General features: G+C 40.0%; 3 protein-coding genes across 3 annotated transcripts in view; 1 reads left to right on the top strand and 2 right to left on the bottom strand.

The window, feature by feature from the left end:
- Positions 1-2038: 2038 nt before the first annotated feature.
- Positions 2039-10406, bottom strand: LOC107103544 (cat eye syndrome critical region protein 5-like). The gene is made up of 11 exons (XM_015403278.1): positions 10183-10406; positions 9959-10097; positions 9645-9874; positions 8324-8555; positions 8112-8224; positions 7784-7877; positions 6272-6305; positions 5693-5867; positions 5432-5608; positions 4165-4327; positions 2039-2583 (listed from the first exon to the last, which is right to left on the bottom strand). The coding sequence occupies exons 1-11, from the start codon at positions 10404-10406 to the stop codon at positions 2401-2403; spliced, it is 1764 nt and encodes a 587-aa protein (XP_015258764.1). The 3' UTR covers positions 2039-2400.
- A 3613-nt stretch (positions 10407-14019) lies between these two features.
- LOC107103552 (pre-mRNA-splicing factor ISY1 homolog) lies at positions 14020-16379 on the bottom strand. The gene is made up of 11 exons (XM_015403289.1): positions 16304-16379; positions 16017-16039; positions 15693-15744; positions 15543-15608; positions 15390-15432; positions 15193-15305; positions 14955-15072; positions 14759-14881; positions 14574-14677; positions 14296-14385; positions 14020-14208 (listed from the first exon to the last, which is right to left on the bottom strand). Exons 1-11 carry the CDS (start codon positions 16304-16306, stop codon positions 14101-14103), a joined length of 843 nt encoding a protein of 280 aa, XP_015258775.1. The 5' UTR covers positions 16307-16379; the 3' UTR covers positions 14020-14100.
- A 2908-nt stretch (positions 16380-19287) lies between these two features.
- Positions 19288-20863, top strand: part of LOC107103553 (pyruvate dehydrogenase [acetyl-transferring]-phosphatase 1, mitochondrial-like) — a 7549-nt gene continuing 5973 nt past the window's right edge. Inside the window, exons 1-2 of the mRNA XM_015403290.1 lie at positions 19288-19675; positions 19740-20156. Coding sequence (XP_015258776.1) covers positions 19484-19675; positions 19740-20156 — 609 coding nt within the window. The 5' untranslated portion in view covers positions 19288-19483. The remainder of the gene's footprint in view (positions 19676-19739; positions 20157-20863) is intronic.

Genomic DNA, 20863 nt, shown 5'->3' with positions numbered 1-20863 from the left:
TATACTGACAAGTCTGTCCAACTTGGCCTACCAAGATTTGAATAAACCCTTTGTCCTTCAAACCAACACATCAAATGAAGGTAAAGGGAGCAGTGCTCTGTCAGCGAATAAACTCTGAATCATTGCAGATGGACTCAGACCTCTCCACCTGCTCAGTAGAATTAACATCCCCATTCCAGCAAGCTGGAATACCTTCCTTTACAGTGGGTTATTTAGGGTAAATTAGGTATTATATCCACTATGCTGGCTTTCTATGCACACTATGCAGTATTTCCCTTATTTACATATTTAGCACTGGAAAGTCAAAGGCCACCAGACATAGCTGGGTGTGGGAGTCGGCTGACGTTTAATTTCACCATAAAGTACAGACCTGGGATGTCTAATGCTGATGCCAACACCTGCTTTAACGTTACCCTGTTCCTCATAAACACCATCTCCATGAGTACACAGATGTTATGCCTCCAGAGATTCTCCAGAGAGTCTCTGCAATCTGGCAGAAGAACAAAGCTGGTGGTGTTCAATGAGTGTCTGCATTAGATTTACACTACAGTGAGGACAGAGTACAACCTAAAGGCATCCCAGTGATAATCCGAGGAAACAGTGATAATCCGAGTGATAATCCAAGGAAATTCCCTACCCAGGGAATGATCCTGCTCTCAGTGAGGTGATAGACCTCAAAAGGAGAGGATAGAGTCCTATACTAAGAGTTAAATGAGTCAAAGACTAAGGCTGAAACAGTTAATCATGATTAATCGATTATTGAAATAATCATAAACTAATTTAGTAATCGACTAATCATTTACTGGAGTTTGGGAGACTGTAAGATATGCCTTTATTCAGCAATTATTCCAGAATTGTAAAAAAATAAAAATAAAAATTTTGCATTTAAGATAAAAAAAAAGCTTTTTCGTCTGTCAGCATGCTCTATCCAGAACTCCTCAAGTGGAATCGGTTTAGTTTCACCTGGTTTAATTTCGTAAAAAGTCTTCTTTAGGAACATTTGGCTATCCAGTTATTAATAGAAATAAAAAATTAACACATTAATTGATTTGCAAAATAATAATTAGTTGCAGCCCTATCAAGGACACACATACATGTGCATGCAACAGACCCATAGAGGTTGTACAGAAAAACGGAGCATAGAAACCAACTATTACCTAATGCACTTGGGCCAACTTTTTTTAAAAACTCTGCATGATGACATAAGGACGTATGGGAGCTGATAAAGTCAGCCAGCTTGGTAGAGAGAGCTTTTATGAGCTCTTTATGCAAAATGACATTATGTCATTCACCAGGATTCATGTAATAGAGAAGGAGCTTGAATAATCCCCAGAGAGCATGAATGGGTTCCATAACAGTCTTGGATATAGTTTTCTTCGCAGCCACCAGACGGATTTTAAACAGATTCCGGTCCTTTCTACGGACAGTTTTCTGCAGGTGCCCCAAATATAACGCAAGACAAGAACAAGGTATCTCATACATCAGTATCTACCACACAGCTGAGCGAATATTGTAAAAGAACAGTTGTATTTCCTCATATCTCGAAAAAATTTGTGTTTGGTCTGAATTTATTATGTTTACAGAGAATCCATCATGATTGTTGGGTTTGTTTTTTTACTGTTAATTTGCAGCGTGATGAAATATTGGATTTGTTTATTCCAGGCAACTTCTTCCAGTTTCTGTGACTCCGTTGCAGCTCGGTGAGCTTCCCTCATATGATGCTAATTCCCTTCTGGGATTTCTTCACCAAAGTCTCGTTCCCCTTTTTCCTTTGACATACAAAGTTGACTCTCCTCTTGAACCCATAGGATGGTTATGCAATACAAAACCCTTGGTATAAGTTTATTGTATGCTGATATAAATGTCTTTATTATTGCATGTATTTTGTCCTAATACTATTTTCATAGCAGTCTTGCATTTGCAAGTGTGTTCCTAAAAGCTTTTCATTTCATCCTGTTAATAATGTGGAATTTAGGGTTATATTATCGGGTTAAAATGCTTTATCCTGAACAATTCACTCTAGTGTTCTATTTTTTTTCCAATGTAAGTCGTTTTATTACAGAGTACCATTTTTCTTCAGTAAATTGAAATTTTCCTTATTTTGTTTGAAGCATCTCATTTTCAAGTTGGGCAAGAGCAGAAAAAACAAGGAGATGTTAACAATACCGTATGTTGAATCTGTGTTTTTATGATGTTAATTAACGCTGGGCTTTTTATTATTTTTATATTATGATAATATTAAGAAGCTTAATAAAAATAATGTTATATATACAAAACAGAGAGATCATCAACAAGGATGAGACAGCAGGTCATCTGTGGTCCAGGTATGGACAGGGTGTCTGCCACGTGGGTCCAGCCAGGTGTCTCGGTGTGGTCGAGGTGTCCGATCTAAACTAGGAGTCAGGTATTGGAACTCTCCTGCTGCAGCATCAGGTCCACGGCAGCCTCCACGTCTTCCACAACATGACTTGGTTCCACTAGAGCCGACTCTAGTTTTAGGTGTTTCTGCCCATGGAATACCATCTCTGAGATGTTCTGGTCACCAGGTAGTGGCGAGTGAGGGTTATACACACCTGTGCACACCTAAGGACAGATACAGGATCATTTTAACCACTTCCTGATTTTAACTGGAACAACGGGATCTTTCTTTCTTCAGTTCTTCAAGTAAAAACAAGAGAAGTTAAAGCATGAGAAATTGATATTATTTAGTGATGTAAAATAATGTAGCAGCTCAGAATATTATACGTATCTTTTCATATTCTAGAACTGTGCTGTGCAAAGGTGGCTGCATGTAGCTGTGCTAGCTGATTCTGATGTATATGTTTAAAAAATGGATTCCTCCATTTCCGGATTAGAGTTGCTTGTTTCTTGTTACATCTGATATGATGCATACCCACACCAACAAGTTTTTGTTTTATTTTTTCTGGGAGTAGCTGATTAGAATCTCAAAAGCCTAACATAATACTTCAAATAAAAGCTCACATCCCAGATGAGTTAAAAATGAGGGGCTGAGAATGCAGAAGCAAGGAGAAGAGAGAAAGAGGAAATTCTAGCCATCTCTTACACCAATTAAAACGAATATGAGGTAAATAACGGGTAAATAATTAGGATGGACTCCCAGCCCAGCAAAGAATCAGTTGGAATTGAGACAGAGTTTTATGACTCACTGATAGATAACTGTAAGATCATTAATTGATTGTTTACAATTTCCTGTGTCTGTATAAAAGCAGCGTTGGAACACATTGTGGTATCATACACTCATGAATATCAGTTGAACAGTGTTATACTGCAGAAAATAGTCTGTTGCTACAAAAAACCGATGGGAAAGATCAATAAACAATAGAGTATTTGGACTGCTTCGATCTAGTTGAGCTGTCTGGGTTAACAGAATTACCTTCATCTAAACCTTTTACTTGTAGGTTAGACCCAATCAGATTCAATTGATTTAAGGAAGTATTCCCTCTGATTTCCTACCCCACTTTTAGATATGACTAATTAATCCCTAATACATGGATATGTATTGCAGATTTTTGTCTTGTATGTACCAGCGATAAAGTTTGACTATATGATCAGGTAGCTGTAATTAACTTTACATAAGGAGCCTTCACTTGATCGAATGACTTCATCGATGATAACCCTTAATTTAACTTTCCTTAATTAGCTACAATTCTTAAGAGAACTTTTGAAAATCAAGTTTGGGAGCAACCGTAATGACCTTTTTGAAGAGTTTCAATCAGGTTGTAGAGTTCAGCAGTGAAACAGCACTGGTGAAAATCACTAATGATGTTCTCATGACCTCAGATAATAGACTTGTCTGTACGTCCTATTACTATTAATTAGGTTACTTATGGAGTAACACAGAAATCAGTGCGAAGGCTAATTCTCTTTATTAGAGACAGACAGACAGACAGACAGACAGACAGACAGACAGACAGACAGACAGACAGACAGACAGACAGATAGATAGATAGATAAAATAAGCAATCAGAATGGGATCCCACTATTATACCAATGATACTATATTTGTCAATAAATCCTGATTAATCTAACCTTTTTACGATAGAATACAGACATTTATTGAACACGTAAAAACCTTTATGGGTTTAAATCTTCTAATTTCGAATTAAAACAAGAAAAATGACATTAAAAAATGTCTCCACCTACCAAGATGGAGCGACACTGAGCTGTAAGTGGCGGTTCTTCCTCGGTCATAATCGCCTGGGTTCCCTGGGCCACCAATTTGTTGCCACCTGTTGTTTCAGTGTGATGCTTGGCCAGGTAGCGATTATAAAGGTTGGCACCGTAGATGTCCGTCATAAGGTTGTCTCTAGATGGAAAGAACAAAGTCCAGTTTCTTAATAAAAAGTAATCAAGATACTGTTGTTAATGGGCTTTAATGAGTCTGTCATGTAAAGCCAGGAGTAATCAATGACCTTTATAATGACAGTGACATTTATTATTGAATTAACTGTTTACAAAATCCTTCAAGGATCTCTAGAGATCATTATACAGAGAATAATCCTTAATTTTAATGTATATAATTATAGACAACCCAGAGCATGGTCTTAATTAGATTGATGTGTGTTAAAGGAATTTGTTTAAATTAATTGGTGTCGCACATTTCAGAGCAGAGTTATGAAGGGCTTTACGGTGTGTACAAAAAAATCAGTTAAGCGTGAATGAAATAAAACATTTTTTGTTGTTGTTGTTTTTTAACAGTGTCCTGTCTGGCAATGTGGCAATAAGAATAAAATTATTGATGCCAAAAAAGGGCCCAACAGATTTTGCTTTCACAAGTGGAGCAGTACGGCTATCGCCATAGTGTTCCGCTTGATTTATGCATATAAATACCTTTATTATGATTATGCAGGGAGTATTACAGATTATATGGACACTGCAATGTAATTAGAACAGGAAAGGAAAAACGGGAAAAAGGAGAAAAGATGAAAGAGGAGATTAAAGGGAGATAAAGATAAAACGTCTTCAATCTGCTTCATCACAAATAAAACAATATACTTAAAAAATCATGCATAGACTTAATTAATGCCCAACCTACAGTAAAAAATTTAAAAAGATCTATAGAAGGTCACTGAAAAAAGTAATTAATGTTAAGTGGTGCAGTGGGTTGCACTGCTGCCTTGCAGTAAGAAGGGTGTGGGTTCGATTTCCAGCCTGGGGTCTTTCTACATGGAGTTTGCATGTTCTCCCTGAGCATGTGTGTATTCTCTCCGGGTACTGAATAAGAAGAACTGAATAAGCCTCTTGGATGAGAGGCCAAATGTCTTTTAGAAAACCATGTCCAGTTGCCTAGATTGAACTTTTTCAAGCTTGACCATGACCTGGATGTCTGAGAATCTTTACAGATATGTTCAGATACTGGAGGCAGGTTCCAGACACTAGCTGTAAGAAGTTTTGCAGATTTATTCTTTACCCAACAGCGTAGATGGTGGACAGCTTGTGGTTTTGGTTCTGCTGACGCAGCAGCTGTTCAGCATACTGGTATGTGATCAGACTGGGTTTTCCCAGCACCGCCTCGTACTCCAGCTCTCGACCCGTCAGCTTCTTGTAGACAGACTCCAGACAAACGAGAAACATCCCATGACCAAACCTGGAGCAACACATTAGATTCATTACTGGTTAAACGCTCTCCAGTTTCCACTTTATTTAAAGTTATGTGGTTGGTGGTTGTTACCGTGGTGATGGAGCGTCAGCCATCCACAACAGGTCCATGTTACAGGCAAGAACAGGCATTTGAGCTGACAGCTGAGTGTCATACGCACAACCTGGTCTACCATTGGTTAGAAGCACATCGATGATCAGCTGCAGGTTGGTCTCCCATCTGACTGGCTCCCCAAACAGGATGATCGCTATGGTAACCATGTAAAGACTGTTTTAGACTCTTCAAATAAACATTAATTTTCTAAGGTGGCATAAGCAAGCTATTCCTCATGCAGCTTCGGACAAACCCTGCCTGCATAGTTCATTCACTTCAGAAACCTTTCATCAAATAGTTGAAGGATTTGTGCACAGAATCATTTTCTCCTCATTTTAACCCAAACAGATCATCTATTCAGCCTTGTCGTCCTACAGAGCTCCTGATCGTTAACCTTGTTAGAAATTGTCACATGGTTCATTTTCTCTATCCCAGTGCCATGTGCACTATATTTTCTGATCAGGAATCAGTGTGTGAAGAAAGTTCTTTTAGGTTTTCTGAGGTGGCTGAAATGAATAATATGAGGGAATTAAATGTGACACATTGTGGTTATAGTACCTTGTATCTGAGGAAGGATCTGTGAAGAACAGGGCTGAAACAAACACAGTAAGAAATATAAATCAGTAAGTTTAATCATAAACAGCAAGCACAGCTCCTCTATGTATGCAAGTAATCAGTGAAAACTACACTTTAAGTAGAACTCCAAAATTGAACAATCAATTTAAATTAAACTTACAATGTCTGTTGGTAAATGTCACAGATAATTTTAAGTTTTTAAAAGACATTCAATATGATATTAGTAGAAGCTTCCCCTTTAAGTGCGTTAAAGGGCCTGTGATATTTTAAATAATTTTCTTTTAGCAATTACTTCACCAAAATCACGCAAAAATTGGGATTTTTCCTAAATTAATACATTTCTAATCCTAATCCCTAACCCTAATCGCAGTGAGAGACATCATGAAAAGGGCAGCACCCAAACGCTGCTATGATTTACTTTTCATAGATGTAGTATTTTCCTCTGCTGTCCAGTCTTTTTTATTGTTTTCTAGTCTTATGTGAATCTGTATGCTTTCATTTGCCACTGACACACCTGAATTTACCAACTGAGGGACAAGACAGGCTATGCTATTCCACTCAGACTCAGGTTGACTGATTCTGTAAAATGTAACTTATTTAGTTTTCAACGTTTGTTTATCAGAATGCATCTAATGAAAGAAACAGACAGATGAAATACAAGAATATAGTGCAGTGGCGGTTCTAGACCAAATGTACCAGGGGGCCATGAGGGGGCCAGCATGTTTTAATGGGGGGACAGAAAAGCATGAAATAAAAAGAAAAATTATATAAAAGATATATTAAGAAAGCTGCATGAAGTGAAATTTCTATTCAATTAGGTTTAATTAAAATTCTATTTCTTGTTAGGTCAATATACATTCATAATTTTACATATTTTTGGTTTAATTTAAGTTAAGATTACAATTGTCTCTAAAATCTGAATTAGAACTCAAGAAAAACTGTTAAATTCAGCTGTAAAAATTAGAGCAATTTGTTTTGAAAAAAACATTTAGCAGATGAAAACTGGGATCCTATCTCAATACCACTGAAGCTATCAGCCTATTGTTTTTAAGTAATTAGTAAAACAGAATTTGTAAAGAAAAAAAGGAAATAGATCCAAAGGAGCTATCAGTAACCATGTCTGTTCCAGCGCAGATCATCATTAGAGCTTCTTTGAGTATTATGGCTTCAGTACAGGGGCCATGATGGTGGCCAGGACATGATCTACAGGGGCACTGGCCCCCGTTGGCCCCTGTCTAGAACCGGCCATGATATAGTGGTGATTCTGGAGGTTCCAACTAGTTAGACAACCTAAAGGGATGTCATGCAAACTTGAGCAACTAGGTGGCAGCATATACCACTGACTGTCGCTTTGATAAAGTATTTTAAATATTTAGGCGATACTAATGAAAATTTTACTTTAGGGCATTAAACATCAGCAAAGAGATTTAGAAAAAAACAACTTTTGAATCAGGACATAGTTTCAAAGAACTGATCTGATTGGTCAAGACTCACTGTGTGTGTAGGTCTCCTGCTGTGGTCTACCATGTCCAGCAGAGGGTGCTGTTCTGAAAGCTGCTCGATGGTTATTACATTCTGGAAGCCCAGGCTGAGAAATACTGGGTCAGGGTCCAAAACATGAGGCAAAACCATCTGATAGGGAAACATCTTCATGCTTTCATCTGCATTGTTTTGAGCCATGTGTTTCTTTGCAAAGCTTCTAACAGTTTTAGTTTCAAATCACTTTAGGTTCCGTCGTGAGTTTCTGACAAATAATAGAAAGATGGCTGAATATGTAAGGTGACAGGTGACCTGACCTGTAAGAGTTGCCAGTGAAGGATACGTGTGGGCAATCTGGGTCACTGGTCCCTGCCCCGACACCAGTACACACTTATTGTGGAAACTCTCCATCATGTGCAGAGGACTGTGTGACAGAACCACCTGCTCAGGTCTAATCTGCAAAGAAAGCAGAGAACTTGTTCTGATCCAGTCTCATGACACCAACAACATGAACTCTGTGTCACTGGAAGCAAGTCATAAAATCTCTCGTTCTACCTGCATGTCCAGCTTGTTGGACAGCTGCTGTGCCTTGTGGTGTCTCGTGCAGCTTCCTGCGTTGGTGACGAAAACAACAGGAAACATGAACTTATTGTTTCTGTCCACAAGTTTCCGGAGAGCTCGCTGGGCCGCTGGGATCACCGTCCCACCGCGGAGGAGGACACCATCAACGTCAAAGAGGACGCCAGCCTGGTGGACAGGTGAACGACAGGTGATGTGGGGAGATTTGCTTTGAGATACTGATTTGGAATAAACTGGACTGATTGATGGATGATGATGATGGTGATGATGATGACTGGTAACTACAGTTGAGATTCTCAGTTTAATCCTGTAACAAATGGACTAAATCTGCACGGGGTCCTGTACTGGTCCAGACATTCTGTCTGTCCTCACAAAGGACTGTCAGGCCAACAGAATAGAAAGAAAGAAAGAAAGAAAGAAAGAAAGAAAGAAAGAAAGAAAGAAAGAAAGAAAGAAAGAAAGAAAGAAAGAAAGATTGATTGATTTCCATCTCACTGACCTGCCTGATGTTGGACGCGTGGCGGACAGCCTGCTGCAGGAGACCTCGACTCCACATGATGCTTGTCTGGCCCTCAGACCGTCTTCTGCTTCTTTATAACTACAGGGCTCTGAGGTCATAGCAGGGGGGGTGGGGGTTGGCTGAATAACTGATATGAATCTGGCTAGCTGCTATTGGATCAGTACCTCCGACCAACACGTTCCTATTCATTCTATTGGTGTAGATTCTACAGTAAATCTACAGCAGGTTAAGCAGAACTTTTTGAACAGGACCTTGAGACTAACCTTGAACCTGGCTCTTGTTTATTTTCCGATCAGCTCCATTTTAACAACCAAACCCAACATATTTGAGTCAGATCAGTTACAAACTGGACTGAAATCCTGCACCTTTTAGATGTGTCTCAGCTTGAATAAACTGGAATCAAATAATCAGGCCATTAGTAGAACTCTGGTGAACTTTATGCTGTGGAATCCAGCCATTTGGTTCAGGAGTGGATGCAGAGACACAACTAAAGCCTGCCAGACAACTGACCTCAAGGGCCAGACTAGAGAAAGCCATCAGTAGACCCTAGCATTGTTCCTCTGCTTCCTGGTAACTTTCCTCAGATACAGACAAAGGTTCCTGTAGTTTAGACCTAGGATTTTCTGGGTCCCTGTGATGTTCTTCAGCTTCAGAGCAATGTTTATCTGGTTCCCAGTGATGTTCGTTTGGTTTAGACCAGTATTCCACTGGTTCTAAGCAACATTTATCCATTTCAATCCAAGGTTCCATTAGTTCCGGGGAATATTTCTCCGGTACAGTCTGGAGTTCTTCTGGTTCCCAGTGATGTTTCTCTGGTTCAGGGTGATGTTCCACTGGTTCCCAGTGTTGATCCACTGGTTCCCAGCGATGTTCCACTGGTTCACAATGATGTTCCACTGGTTCCCAGTGATGTTCCACTGGTTCCCAGCGATGTTCCACTGGTTCTCAACGATTTTCCACTGGTTCTCAACGATGTTCCACTGGTTCTCAGGACCTTCCACTGGTTCCTAGCGATGTTCGTCTGGTTCAGATTGATGTTCTACTGGTTCCCAGCAATGTTCCACTGGTTCCCAGCGATGTTCCTCTTGTACAGATGGACATTCCACTGGTTCCCAGCGATGTTCCTCTGGTTCAGATGGACATTCCACTGGTTCCCAGCGATGTTCCTCTGGTTCGGATTGATGTTCTACTGGTTCCCAGCAATGTTCCGTGGTTCCCAGCGATGTTCCTCTGGATCAGATTGATGTTCTACTGGATCACAGCAATGTTCCACTGGTTCCCAGCAATGTTCCTCTGGTTCAGATTGATGTTCTACTGGATCCCAGCAATGTTCCACTGGTTCCCAGCGATGTTCCTCTGGTTCAGATTGATGTTTCTCTGGTTCCCAGCAATGTTCCACTGGTTCCCAGCGATGTTCCTCTGATTCAGCCCGAGATTCTCATGGTTCCTTGCGGTATTGCTCTTGTCCAAATTGAGGTTCCTTTGGTTCCCAGTGATGCTCCTCTGATTCCCATTGATGTTCATTTGGTCCACAGCCATTTTCCACTGGTTTAAAGTAATTTTCGTCAGGTTCACAGCGACGTTCCTCAGCTTTACAATAAAATTCCTGTATTTAAGACTGGCTCCTACCAATTTTACTTGAGATTAGACCTAAGTGATAGAACATCTCTCGCTTCTTTTCTCTCACTTTGGGACAATGTTCTCAAGGTTCTGGTTCTGGATCTCTTATCTGACTTTGGGACAATGCTCTCATAGTTCTGCCTCTAAAGCTCTCTGAGAGTGAATACTGTGAGGGTAGTTCTTGACTTTTAAAACAGAACCACCAAGATCATCTTGCAGCAGCAAACTGGGTCAGACGTCTCTGAGGGCAGCAGGAACAGAACCTGAAGCATTGAACAGAACCTGGAGCTGATTAAATGCAGCTGACTGCAGTTCTCTCCTCACATGATGCCATGTGCAGCATGCGGTCATTAATCAGCCAATCACATGCTGCAGAGGCATGCCTCTAATCAACCAATCAGAACCAGGCTCTGATAGCAGGACTGGGACAGAGATGCTGTCTGTTGGGTATCAGAACTGAGTGACAGCATCTCAGAACTGATTTTAATGTTTTAAATAACCAGGCCCGTATGGAGGTCATGTGACCACCATCTCAGGGTTTTGTTTCTGGATCTAAGGGCGCCTGTGCTGCTGACGTCGTGAATCGATGTCGATAATGAAGATCCCATTAACAGCTCTTGTTACTGAGATATGGGCGGACCCAGCAAGTCAAAGCTTGTTTACTAGGTAGGATGGTGTGGGCATCAGTACCAGAAACTACACTTGGTTTCAATAACACCAGTTCTCAATGTTTGTTTTGATCCATATTATATCTGAGGTGGTTCTAAGTCTTTAGCTGTGCTGTTTCTGAGCTTTTAATTGGATCTAAACCTAGACGCTACTTTTTTTTGGAACGCTGTTTAAGTCTAAGAGAGAGTTATGTTGATTCAGAATCCAATTTAACAACACTGGAGCTTTAAAATGAGTCTAAAGTGATTAAACAGGGAGGCATCAAGGTTCACTCTCGCTAGATCAAACTAGAAAAAGGTCTTTCTGAACAGAATGGCTCACAGTTTTAACAAACTGAACTTGATGTTTGGGTCTAAAAGGCCAATTTCTGTTTCAGCAGATATCATTTTCAGATGATTAACCAGCAAGAAATTTTTCTGAGGTCAACATGTTTCTGCGTTGATACAGAGATGAATTAAATCCAGTAATTTCTATTCTAATTCTAAAAATGGCAACAAGTTCTGATCAGACACTGGTCCAGAATATCTCATAGCCCATGTTCACAGACCTTTGCATCAACACTACACACTGCTTCTGGTCTCTTCACATAACAGAACTGTGGAAAATATATAATAATCATCAATAAGGTGGAACAGTGTAGAAAAAAAATTAATACAGATGAATTTGAACATTATTTCAAATCCTAACTATAAAATGCTCTAAATAAAGTTTGCTTGGACTAAAATTAAATATCTGGGTCATATCTGTGCAAACTCTCTGTCATGCAGGTCAAGGCAAACAAGAATAAAACTTTAATCAGAGGTGACAGGATTTTTTGATGTGTTTCTAAAAAAAACTTTTTGACACCTTTCCAGGAGTCTTTGTCAATTTTGACGGTTCATAAAAGAGCAAACTGTAGTTGGAGCATCAATGTTTTAAAGCCCATTCTATTCAGATTTCCATCAAACAACCACAGCAGAATTATATATGAGTTTTACATCTACAACTGTGTCCTGCACCTTTTTCCAAAGATACATGCAGTTTCAATAAGATTCAAAATCTGAAACTCATGCAGAGCAATGGGTGCAGTGGCGGTTCTAGACCAGATGTACCAGGGGGGCCAGTTTTCATTGGGGCCCAAAAAAACATGAAACTAAAAGACAGGGCAAGGGATTCAAATATATTAAGATAATTTTCAATTTAATTAGGTTTAATTAAGATTATGTCTCTTCAAACTGATAATACTTATTTTTGGTTCGAAAATGTTCATTTGGATTATTGTTAAAATAAAAATAAAAAATCCCTCAGCATAGCAAAAAAAGCAATTTAGCTCTATAAATTTTAGCTCTATAAATATCTAAAAGATCAAATAAAGCTATTATTTGGAATATTAGGTCAATATACATTCTTAATTTAGGAATTTTACATATTTTTAAATTGATTAAAGTTCAAATTACAGTTTTTTATCAAATCAGAATTAGAATTCAACAAAAACTGATAAATTCAGCTGTAAAAACTAGAGTATTTTTTTATTTGTATTAAAAAAAAACTTTTAGCAGATGAAAACTGGGATCCTATCTCAATCCCACTGAAGCTATCACCTTATTGTTTTTAAATAATTAATAAAACTGATTTCTTTTTTTAAAGAAAAAAAATGAAATAGATCCATTTCTGTTCCAGCGCAGATCATCAGTAGAGTTCCTTTAAATATTATGTCTTCGGAAAAGGGCCAGATCATGATCTACAGGGGCACTGGCCCCTGCCTAGAACCGCCCATGAATGGGTGGGTCATTGCACCCCTCTGTAACTGGGCCCCTGATGCTGTAATTTAAAAAAAGCAAGTATGCAGAAATTTAACGTTGCTTATATTGACTTATTTAGTTTTCCTGAAGAAGCTTAGGTTGAATAGTGATAATGAGAAGCTGTGTAATACACACATTGGGTCATTTCAGAAACTAGATCTAAAGGTTTATGTGTCATCTTATATTTCTGCAGGGCACTATGGTAACCGTTTTCTCGGTGAAAACACTGGTATGAGTCTTTTATAAATTTAAATTTTTTGTTCTATTTTTCTACGTTGTGCAGCCTGTTTTGCTGTTTGTGAAGCACAAGTCTAAATAAAAATCAATCAACCAAAGTCCACTTATATCCCTTTTATATCCATAAAAGAAGATTTTTAAGATGTCAATCATATCTGCTGTATTTTTCATAAAGGCAGCAGAGGTTCTGTTCTTCTCACATTCCAGACTGGTTCTGAAAGCAGAAAAAAATAATGCATTGATCTGCTCAGCAATGAATTCTAGTCTGCCTCTTTGGTTTCTCTGTGATCCTGTGACCAAATTTACCTTCAGCTCCTCTATTTGCCTCCACCTGTCCAATTTGGTTTTCTCCTCCCTTTTCCCCTCAAATTTTAAGGGGGGAAAAAAAGGGTTTAAAGTGCATAAAAAAATATTGATTATGATGCAGATAAGGTTCAAACGTGTTGATGCTTCTAACAAAATGATTCCATATTTGTTATATACATTTCTTAATCCATTCTAACTCTCATATTCGCTATTGATAATAGGACATTTGTTTCTTGTATCCACTCATCGCGGCTCCTTGAAGACAGCGTCCCCCCTAGCAACATGTGGATCAACCACACCTCCTCACTGAGGTCAAATATTCTCTCTTCCTCCTAAGAGGAGCTTAATCAGTGGAAAAACTAACAGGAAGGTTTAAGCTGAGGCTGAGAGACTCAGAGGAGTTTGATCATAAAAGATGAGGAACCATCTGAGGTGGTTAATTCCATCTAGACCAGATTATCAGGAGGTTTCACCCTGATAACGTTACTAAATTTCTTCAGTACAAATAACTTAAACACATGGAGACAGAGAGCTGAGCTGGAAAAGTTTTAATGAGAAAAACATACAAAAACCTGAAATCAACAACTGCTATTTACACTGCTGGGTCAGAACCAGCCACATCAGATTCCCAGCAGAGTTCTGGCTTCTTGACTCTGGGCCTGAAGAGTTTCACTTGCGTAACGCTGCAACAACTCCATCTTCTTCCTCCTGACCAGAGCCTCTTCCACCTGAGAGACAGACGAGGAGAATTAGAAAAGGTGTTTGGGTCAGAACCTGGGAACGCATGTTGGAACAGGAAGAGAACAGAGTCTCACCTCTTTCTGAGACGGAACCGGAACATGAGAGATGAAGCCGACTCCACCCTCCTCTGCCTCCATCCCCTCCTGGCTCTCATCATCCTCCACCTGACCGGGGGAAGAAAACAAACACAATTTTTTATTCCAAGACCAAAAGAAAGGGAGCAGAACCTCCTGTTACTTTACAGCTGGTGTCGTGAACAGAGAGCCACACAGGTGTGTTCTGTTGGCTGAGGTCAGCTGACAACTGCCATGCAGCTGATTGGCTGAGTAAAGCAGGAGGAGGCAGAGCTTACCTCCTCTGTAGGAACGCTGTAGATGCTCTCCTCTTCCTCCTCCTCTTGCTGCTGCAGGCGAGACTCCTTCTCTGCCTTCCATTTCTGCACGGCCTCCAACACAGCTGCACACGCAAAACCATTAATCACATCCAAGAAGTGACAAATCCCAGCCCCCCCCCCTCCTTTTTTGGATGTAGACTCACCTTCCTTCTCATACTGCGCTTCCAGAGGAAGCAAGACGCCATCATCTTCGTCTCTGTAGCCGTAGTACTCTGCATCCACCTCCTTCATTAGCTCCCCTCTTGTCTTCCTCGGTGCCGGCGTAGCTGTGGGTCACACTACCAGTCAGCAGCGATCATCTGAGTTAGCATGTGACCAGAAAGTGATGGCGGTACGTACGTTCCTTCTCGAACAGCTCTCTGACTCCAGGCAGATCTCTAGCTGCTCCAAAGTACTTATAGCCTCGGTTCCCCGGAACTTCTTTCCCTTCATGGTCCAGCATCCTCGGACCAAAACGCTAAAAAAAAAAAAAAAACACACAACGCCAACCAATCACTAAACACCATCCATACATTATCCCTCTATAAGATTTATTGGACAGATCTCCATGGTAACTGGCAGATTAGTTATTTGTTACCAGGTAGTCAGGTCCTCCGAGCTCTCTGATCCGATACTCCCAGTGACCTTTCTCCCTAAGCAGCTTATTGATCTCATCGTTCAGATCCCGGATCCTGAACTCCCCGAGACCAGCTGGAAAAACAGGTCAGAGATATCGGGACGGGTCAGACATGGAGAGAGCAGCAGGTCATAAAAGTTAGCCAGGTCTAAACTCACCGTTCTGGATCTGTGCGACCTTCTTTGAGATCTCACTGATGATCTGAAACAGAAAGCATTATTTTCCAGCTACTCAGCACTACAGAGCACTTTATGGTACAAGACAGAAATGCGGAGTACAACAGGGTACTACAGTGTACTTAAGGATGCTACCTGTCGTCTCCACTTTTCAGCTTTAGGAAGCTCGCTGCATTCTGAGGCCAGAAATGGTCTCCTCTCCTGTAGACAGGTGGGTCAAAGACACAGTTAGGTTCACATCAAGACTAAAGGGTGAGAAAAAAAATATAAAGAAACCAAGCAGACCTTGACTTTCCCCTCCTCCAGCTGAGCCTGCCGGAATCGGGCCAGAGCGGTCCTGAAAGACAAAGCAGAGGGAGACAGTAACACATGTGAAGCAGAGAGGTTAAAACAGAATATCAGAAAGGATTTTCAGAACAGATGTTTAAACACAGAGCTGGTCCTCCAGAAGCTCATTAAATGTTCTAAACTGTTCCTTTGAGTGTTCCTTGAGTTCCCTATCTGATTTCATTTCATAAAAGTCTTTGTTGTCAGAATCAGCTGCTGTTAGATCTGACAGAAACTTGAGCAGGAAGACCTGAGGTGGATCAGACTAGAACAGATACTCACATGGCCTTTTCAGCGTTTCTCGCCTGAAGACAGAAGCAGAAAACTCTGATTAACACACATCATCAATACATCAGATCGGATTAGATCAGTTTGATCGGCTGAAGTAGCAAACGGTTCAAGATTAACTCGGAACCCAAGTTGTTTTTCGCAGAGTAGTGACTCCACGGCACCGACTATGATCTAATATCTGCTGTTTTTGTGCAAATCGATTCTCTGGACCCAAACCGGATCATATCTAAACGATAAATGGACCCGTCCGGAACCAAGATGATTTCTGAGAGTCTCACCATGTTTGCAGCTCTGCTCCAACGATGTGAGAGAAGAAAAAACACCACACACTGCAACGCGGAGGACTTTTACATGGAACACAGTCACTACTTCCGTTTCCGGTACTACTCGAAATGCAGTCCCCTTAAAATAAAAGGTTCCTCTTCACATTATCTGAGCGGATGAGGAAAGTAATTATGGAAAAAGGGAGAGAACGGAGTATTTAAGGAATTTTATGGACAGATGGAGATAGGGAGGAAAATTTGGTTATTAATAAAGCATTGTTATTATTTTCACATGACACAAAAATAAAAAGGTGGAACTATAGAAATACACACTCATGTACAGCAGGTGGCGTTATGCACCTGTAAGCTGTTTGCAATCCTCCAATTTAACAAAGAAGAAGAAAAAGAACACAGAGCCCAGTTTAGAAATGTTTTTCATTTTGTTTTGATTGTTGATTGCTCAGTTCCTTAGAAAAACAAGTAAACAAATAAGCAGATAAGGCAATACACAAGATTGCAAACAACAACAAAATGATCACTGGGGTAAAAAAACACAATTAGTAAAAAAAATGTTCTTGAATCTTTCCAGTTATTTGAAGGAATTATTTGATTAAGAGGCAACCACCACAAAAATCCTAAAGATGATCATAATAAATAGAGGGAATGTACAATCTTTCATAAAGAGATAAGAATTAAAAGTTATCTTTAGGCATTTTTCATGATTCGTATTCATATAAAGGATGAGCAGAGTACTTCAAAGCCAATAACAAACAAATAATAGGAAAATATATGTTATTTTGTGGATTTGTGTACAGATGGGAGGGTTACATTACTATGTAGTCATTACATAGTAATGAAAGTAGTGTTCACTTTTCCAAACAAAGTATTTTTGTTTTGAAATAGAAGTACCTAGACCTTTCTCTATAGTAGTAGAAAGGTTACACGTGGAAATAGATTATTAAAGGGCATATTAGAGGTTTTTAGGTTTAGCTTTTAGTCTTCTGAAGTTAGGGTCGTTGTCAGCAGACTTGGAAAAAGAACCCACCAGTACTGTATGGTAAGGGGAAGCAGAGTTTACTTTGCCACCAAACGGAATTATTTCCTGTTTTTTATGAAGGTTATCATAAAATACAACAAAAAATGTAATCTTTTGCACATTTATAGAACAAATGTTATTTAAAAACAGTAATCCACAATTAAATAGAGTAGAAATAATAATAATAACAATATGAATAATAATTTAACTTGATTGATCTCACATTATCTCTGCATTTAATTCAATATGATCATAATTCATAATCAACTCATGGAAATACAATGCGGAAGAAGATGCAAGAGAGGATGGATGGATGGATGGATGGATGGATGGATGGATGGATGGATGGATGGATGGATGGATGGATGGATGGATGGATGGATGGAATCACAATGTCACTGTTCCTTATAGGCAGGGTTTCGAAGAAGACCTATCACTTCAGAGGTGGAATGAAGGTCGTCTTTTTGATCGATTACACCTTTTTCACCTTCAGACACTCCTGATTCACCTGCTGAAGCTCTGAACAGAGGATCTGGATCAGCTTCTCTTCATGTAACCTGGAAGATGCAAAGGAAAGTGGACAAATAGAAAACTCCATCTGGGAACAGAACCAGTAGCTGAACCATCATTAGAATCACAGTCTGATTAGTTCAGAGCTGACATTACTTAAAAACTATTTACTGGTCATACCAAGAACCTGTGTTTTGACACAGATTAGCTTTAATTGGACCACAATGACACCGTGAGCTCAATAAGGGGTCAGAGGGTAGGAGGGGAAATTTTATATTAGACTTCGAGACTTAGACAACTTTATTGATGCATTCTTCTATTGCTAATTGGATAATAAATCTTGTGGATCTTAAAGATTCTTTTAGAAAAACAATGGACTAGACTGACAGATTAAAGCCGTCAGGTTCCCACCAGAGGCGACAGTATTATTGCCCAGATGATGATCAGAGAGAGGCATTCTGCTTTTAGAATAAACCTTCAGATTGTTTATGGCTGACCGATTACTGAGATAAAGGCAGCCAAAGGTTAACTGCTAGTCTGTAGGAAGCAGGAAGTTACAGTCAGAGGGAGTTCCTGCTCAGATCAAAACGCTAACTGACATTTCAAGCATGAAAACCATAGATTCTGTAGGAAGAAGAGGCTGGTTTTAAAATACAGATTGACTGACCAGTTCCAGGTGTTGTGCACCAGAACAACAGGTACGTGAAGAACTGTAGATAAAGCGTTATCCAAAGGTGATGAAAAAACTCTGGAGGAATTTTTGCTACTTGATATCCAGTGACTTTTTGCAGAAACACCAGAGTCAGGATAAGTGCCAGGTTTTGTCCAAAAAAAGTAAAATTGACTTTGGTAAATAAAGATTTAAAAAAAACAAAACAAAAGCAGAACAAGAGTGAGCAAGAGTTTTATTGTCAGAGGTGGATTTAGGAAATTTGGGGCCCCGGGCGAAGGCAGGCATGGGGCTCTCTGGTTTATGTCAGGCTAAGCCGGCTTGTGGTCTCTCTAGATTATAAAATCTAGCATCATTGCTGCGCTGTTGCGTAGCTGCCCTTGCAGCCACAGCCAGATCATGACTGCCACTCCACTCACTTAAAAAAATAAATGATGGAAGAAGATGATGCGAAGAAAAAAAGTTGTGCAATCCAAACTTCAGCTTTTTGGCATCAGAAAAAAAAACTGAAAAACGTATTATTTTAGTTGTTGCTCAATTTCACAATACAACTTTTTTTTTGACAATATTTGCTTTTATTCTTATAAGCTTCTTTGCTTAACATTCATAACGTAAATACAGTTTGATTTTTATGATTAGGGTTTTAATTGTTAAAAAAAAGTATTTAGCTTAAAATTATGATTCTATTTTATCCGTTGTTCGATCAGATTAAAAGCTTCCCCAAACCAAAGTGAGTTTCTACCCCTGGCTGCTCCTGACTGAAGTTCTTCCAGCAGTAAAACATGTTTTGCCAGTTCACACAACAGATCTTAACTGATCCCAATTAGAGAGTCTAACTGAATGAAACAACTGTCTGCAGGTAATAACAGCATGAAACTGTTCTGAAGCTCCAAGGCAGAACCTGTGCTCCATCAGCTGATGTTCCTCCTAATTCCTCACGGTTCTTCCAGTTCTACAACAGCCGGTTATCTAGGCAATTATGCTGGGAAGAACAGGAAACCCTATCAGACGATGCTGGTTGGAGATCCAGCAATTCCGCTTATTGTCATCCCCTCCTCCTCCATCTGAACTGTCGAGACTGGATTACCCAGCAGGCAGCAGGAGCAGAAGGTACCAGGCAGGACAGGAGGCGGGGCAGCTAAGCTTAGCTCAAGTCAACAGAATATTAAAGGTGAGAAAGCTGCCACATTCAGAGACTCTCCTGCAGACTCTTTCATCTTCGTCATCTCTCACAGGCCAACGAACACAGCCATACCCTCCCCAGAGGCCACGCCTCCCATGGAGTCCTTGGTTTCCATAGCAACACACTTCCATCCAACCACCCCAGTGAGGATCATAGGAGCAGCGCCACCTGTCTGCTAGGGAGGGGCGGGGTCCTGTTTGGTGTGTTTGATGGTCACGCAGGTCCGTCATGTGCTCAGGCCATCAGCCAAAGACTCTTCTACTACATCACTGTGGCCATGCTGCCGCTGAGGATGCTGCAGGAACTGGACCGCGCAGTGGAGGAGGAAAGAGCGGTACCACCCCTACTGGAGTGGCACAAACACCCCCAGGATCACAGCTTCTACGATGGGGGCTCCCTCTCCTTCCACAGCCTCCGGAACTACTGGCAGGAGAGGCTGGATGGGGAGGAAAAGGAGGACGACAAGGAGGTAACTTGGTAACATCAACAGCAGAGAGTTGGACCTGTTTTTTTCTGGTTCATCTTTATATAGCAAGAACTGGTTGTTGGTCAGGGTGAGAGATGGTCCTGGAAAAGTGAAAACTGTGCAAAAACAAGCTGAAATTTGACTCAGTTTTAATGAATCAGGAAAGGGGATAGATAATGAAGGACATTTTTTTTTAGCATGCATTACCAATATGTAAAGACATTATCTAGACTGGCTCCCTCTCACAGCCGTGATGTTTGACCTGCCCCTACTGTATGAATGGTGAAGATTACCTTATGCTCTCAACACAGGTTTTATACAACCTATTCAATTTGTGGTTGGCAAACAATGGTTAGTCCTGACATTAACTCTACATAACGGCATCTGATCAAATATATTTATTCTCTCTACAGCTCTATGCCCAGTTGCTCCCATCTCACCCATAATGTCCGTCCCGGTTGACTGATATTTCACCTGGAGATTTAATAAATGTAATTTTCTCCAGTTTTAAGAAAGTACTTGCTCCAATGAGCATTCCAGTTTTATATGGAGGTTAATACATCCCTAGCACAGGGATATGTCCTATAGGTGTTTAAGGTATCTGTATGAAATCCTTTACCTTAGAAACATTTTCTTGATTAAGATGATAAATAATTTACAGACCTAGATCTAATCTTCATTTTTTTTTAGCATTCTTCAGAATATACAGT

This window comes from Cyprinodon variegatus, unplaced genomic scaffold, assembly GCF_000732505.1.
Source record: "Cyprinodon variegatus isolate N-32 unplaced genomic scaffold, C_variegatus-1.0 Scaffold1476, whole genome shotgun sequence".
Classification (NCBI taxonomy): Eukaryota; Metazoa; Chordata; class Actinopteri; order Cyprinodontiformes; family Cyprinodontidae; genus Cyprinodon; species Cyprinodon variegatus.
Note: the sequence above shows the minus strand (reverse complement) of the source record. Positions and strands in the feature narration are given on the sequence as shown.

Excerpts from the sequence above, each read along its gene's own strand:
- LOC107103544 (XM_015403278.1), bottom strand. The coding sequence starts at position 10,406 with ATGGCTGTGGACCAAATGAACATCAATGGGAATCAGAGGAGCATCACT. Across the intron at positions 9,875-9,958 it reads AACCAGTGGAATGTCCATCT|GAACCAGTGGAAGGTCCTGA; the intron begins GTACAAGAGGAA and ends GAACATCGCTAG. Across the intron at positions 2,584-4,164 it reads CTCAGTGTCGCTCCATCTTG|GTGTGCACAGGTGTGTATAA; the intron begins GTAGGTGGAGAC and ends ATCTGTCCTTAG.
- LOC107103552 (XM_015403289.1), bottom strand. Across the intron at positions 14,882-14,954 it reads AGAGCTGTTCGAGAAGGAAC|CTACGCCGGCACCGAGGAAG; the intron begins GTACGTACCGCC and ends TGTGACCCACAG. Across the intron at positions 14,678-14,758 it reads AGCGCAGTATGAGAAGGAAG|CTGTGTTGGAGGCCGTGCAG; the intron begins GTGAGTCTACAT and ends TTGCGTGTGCAG.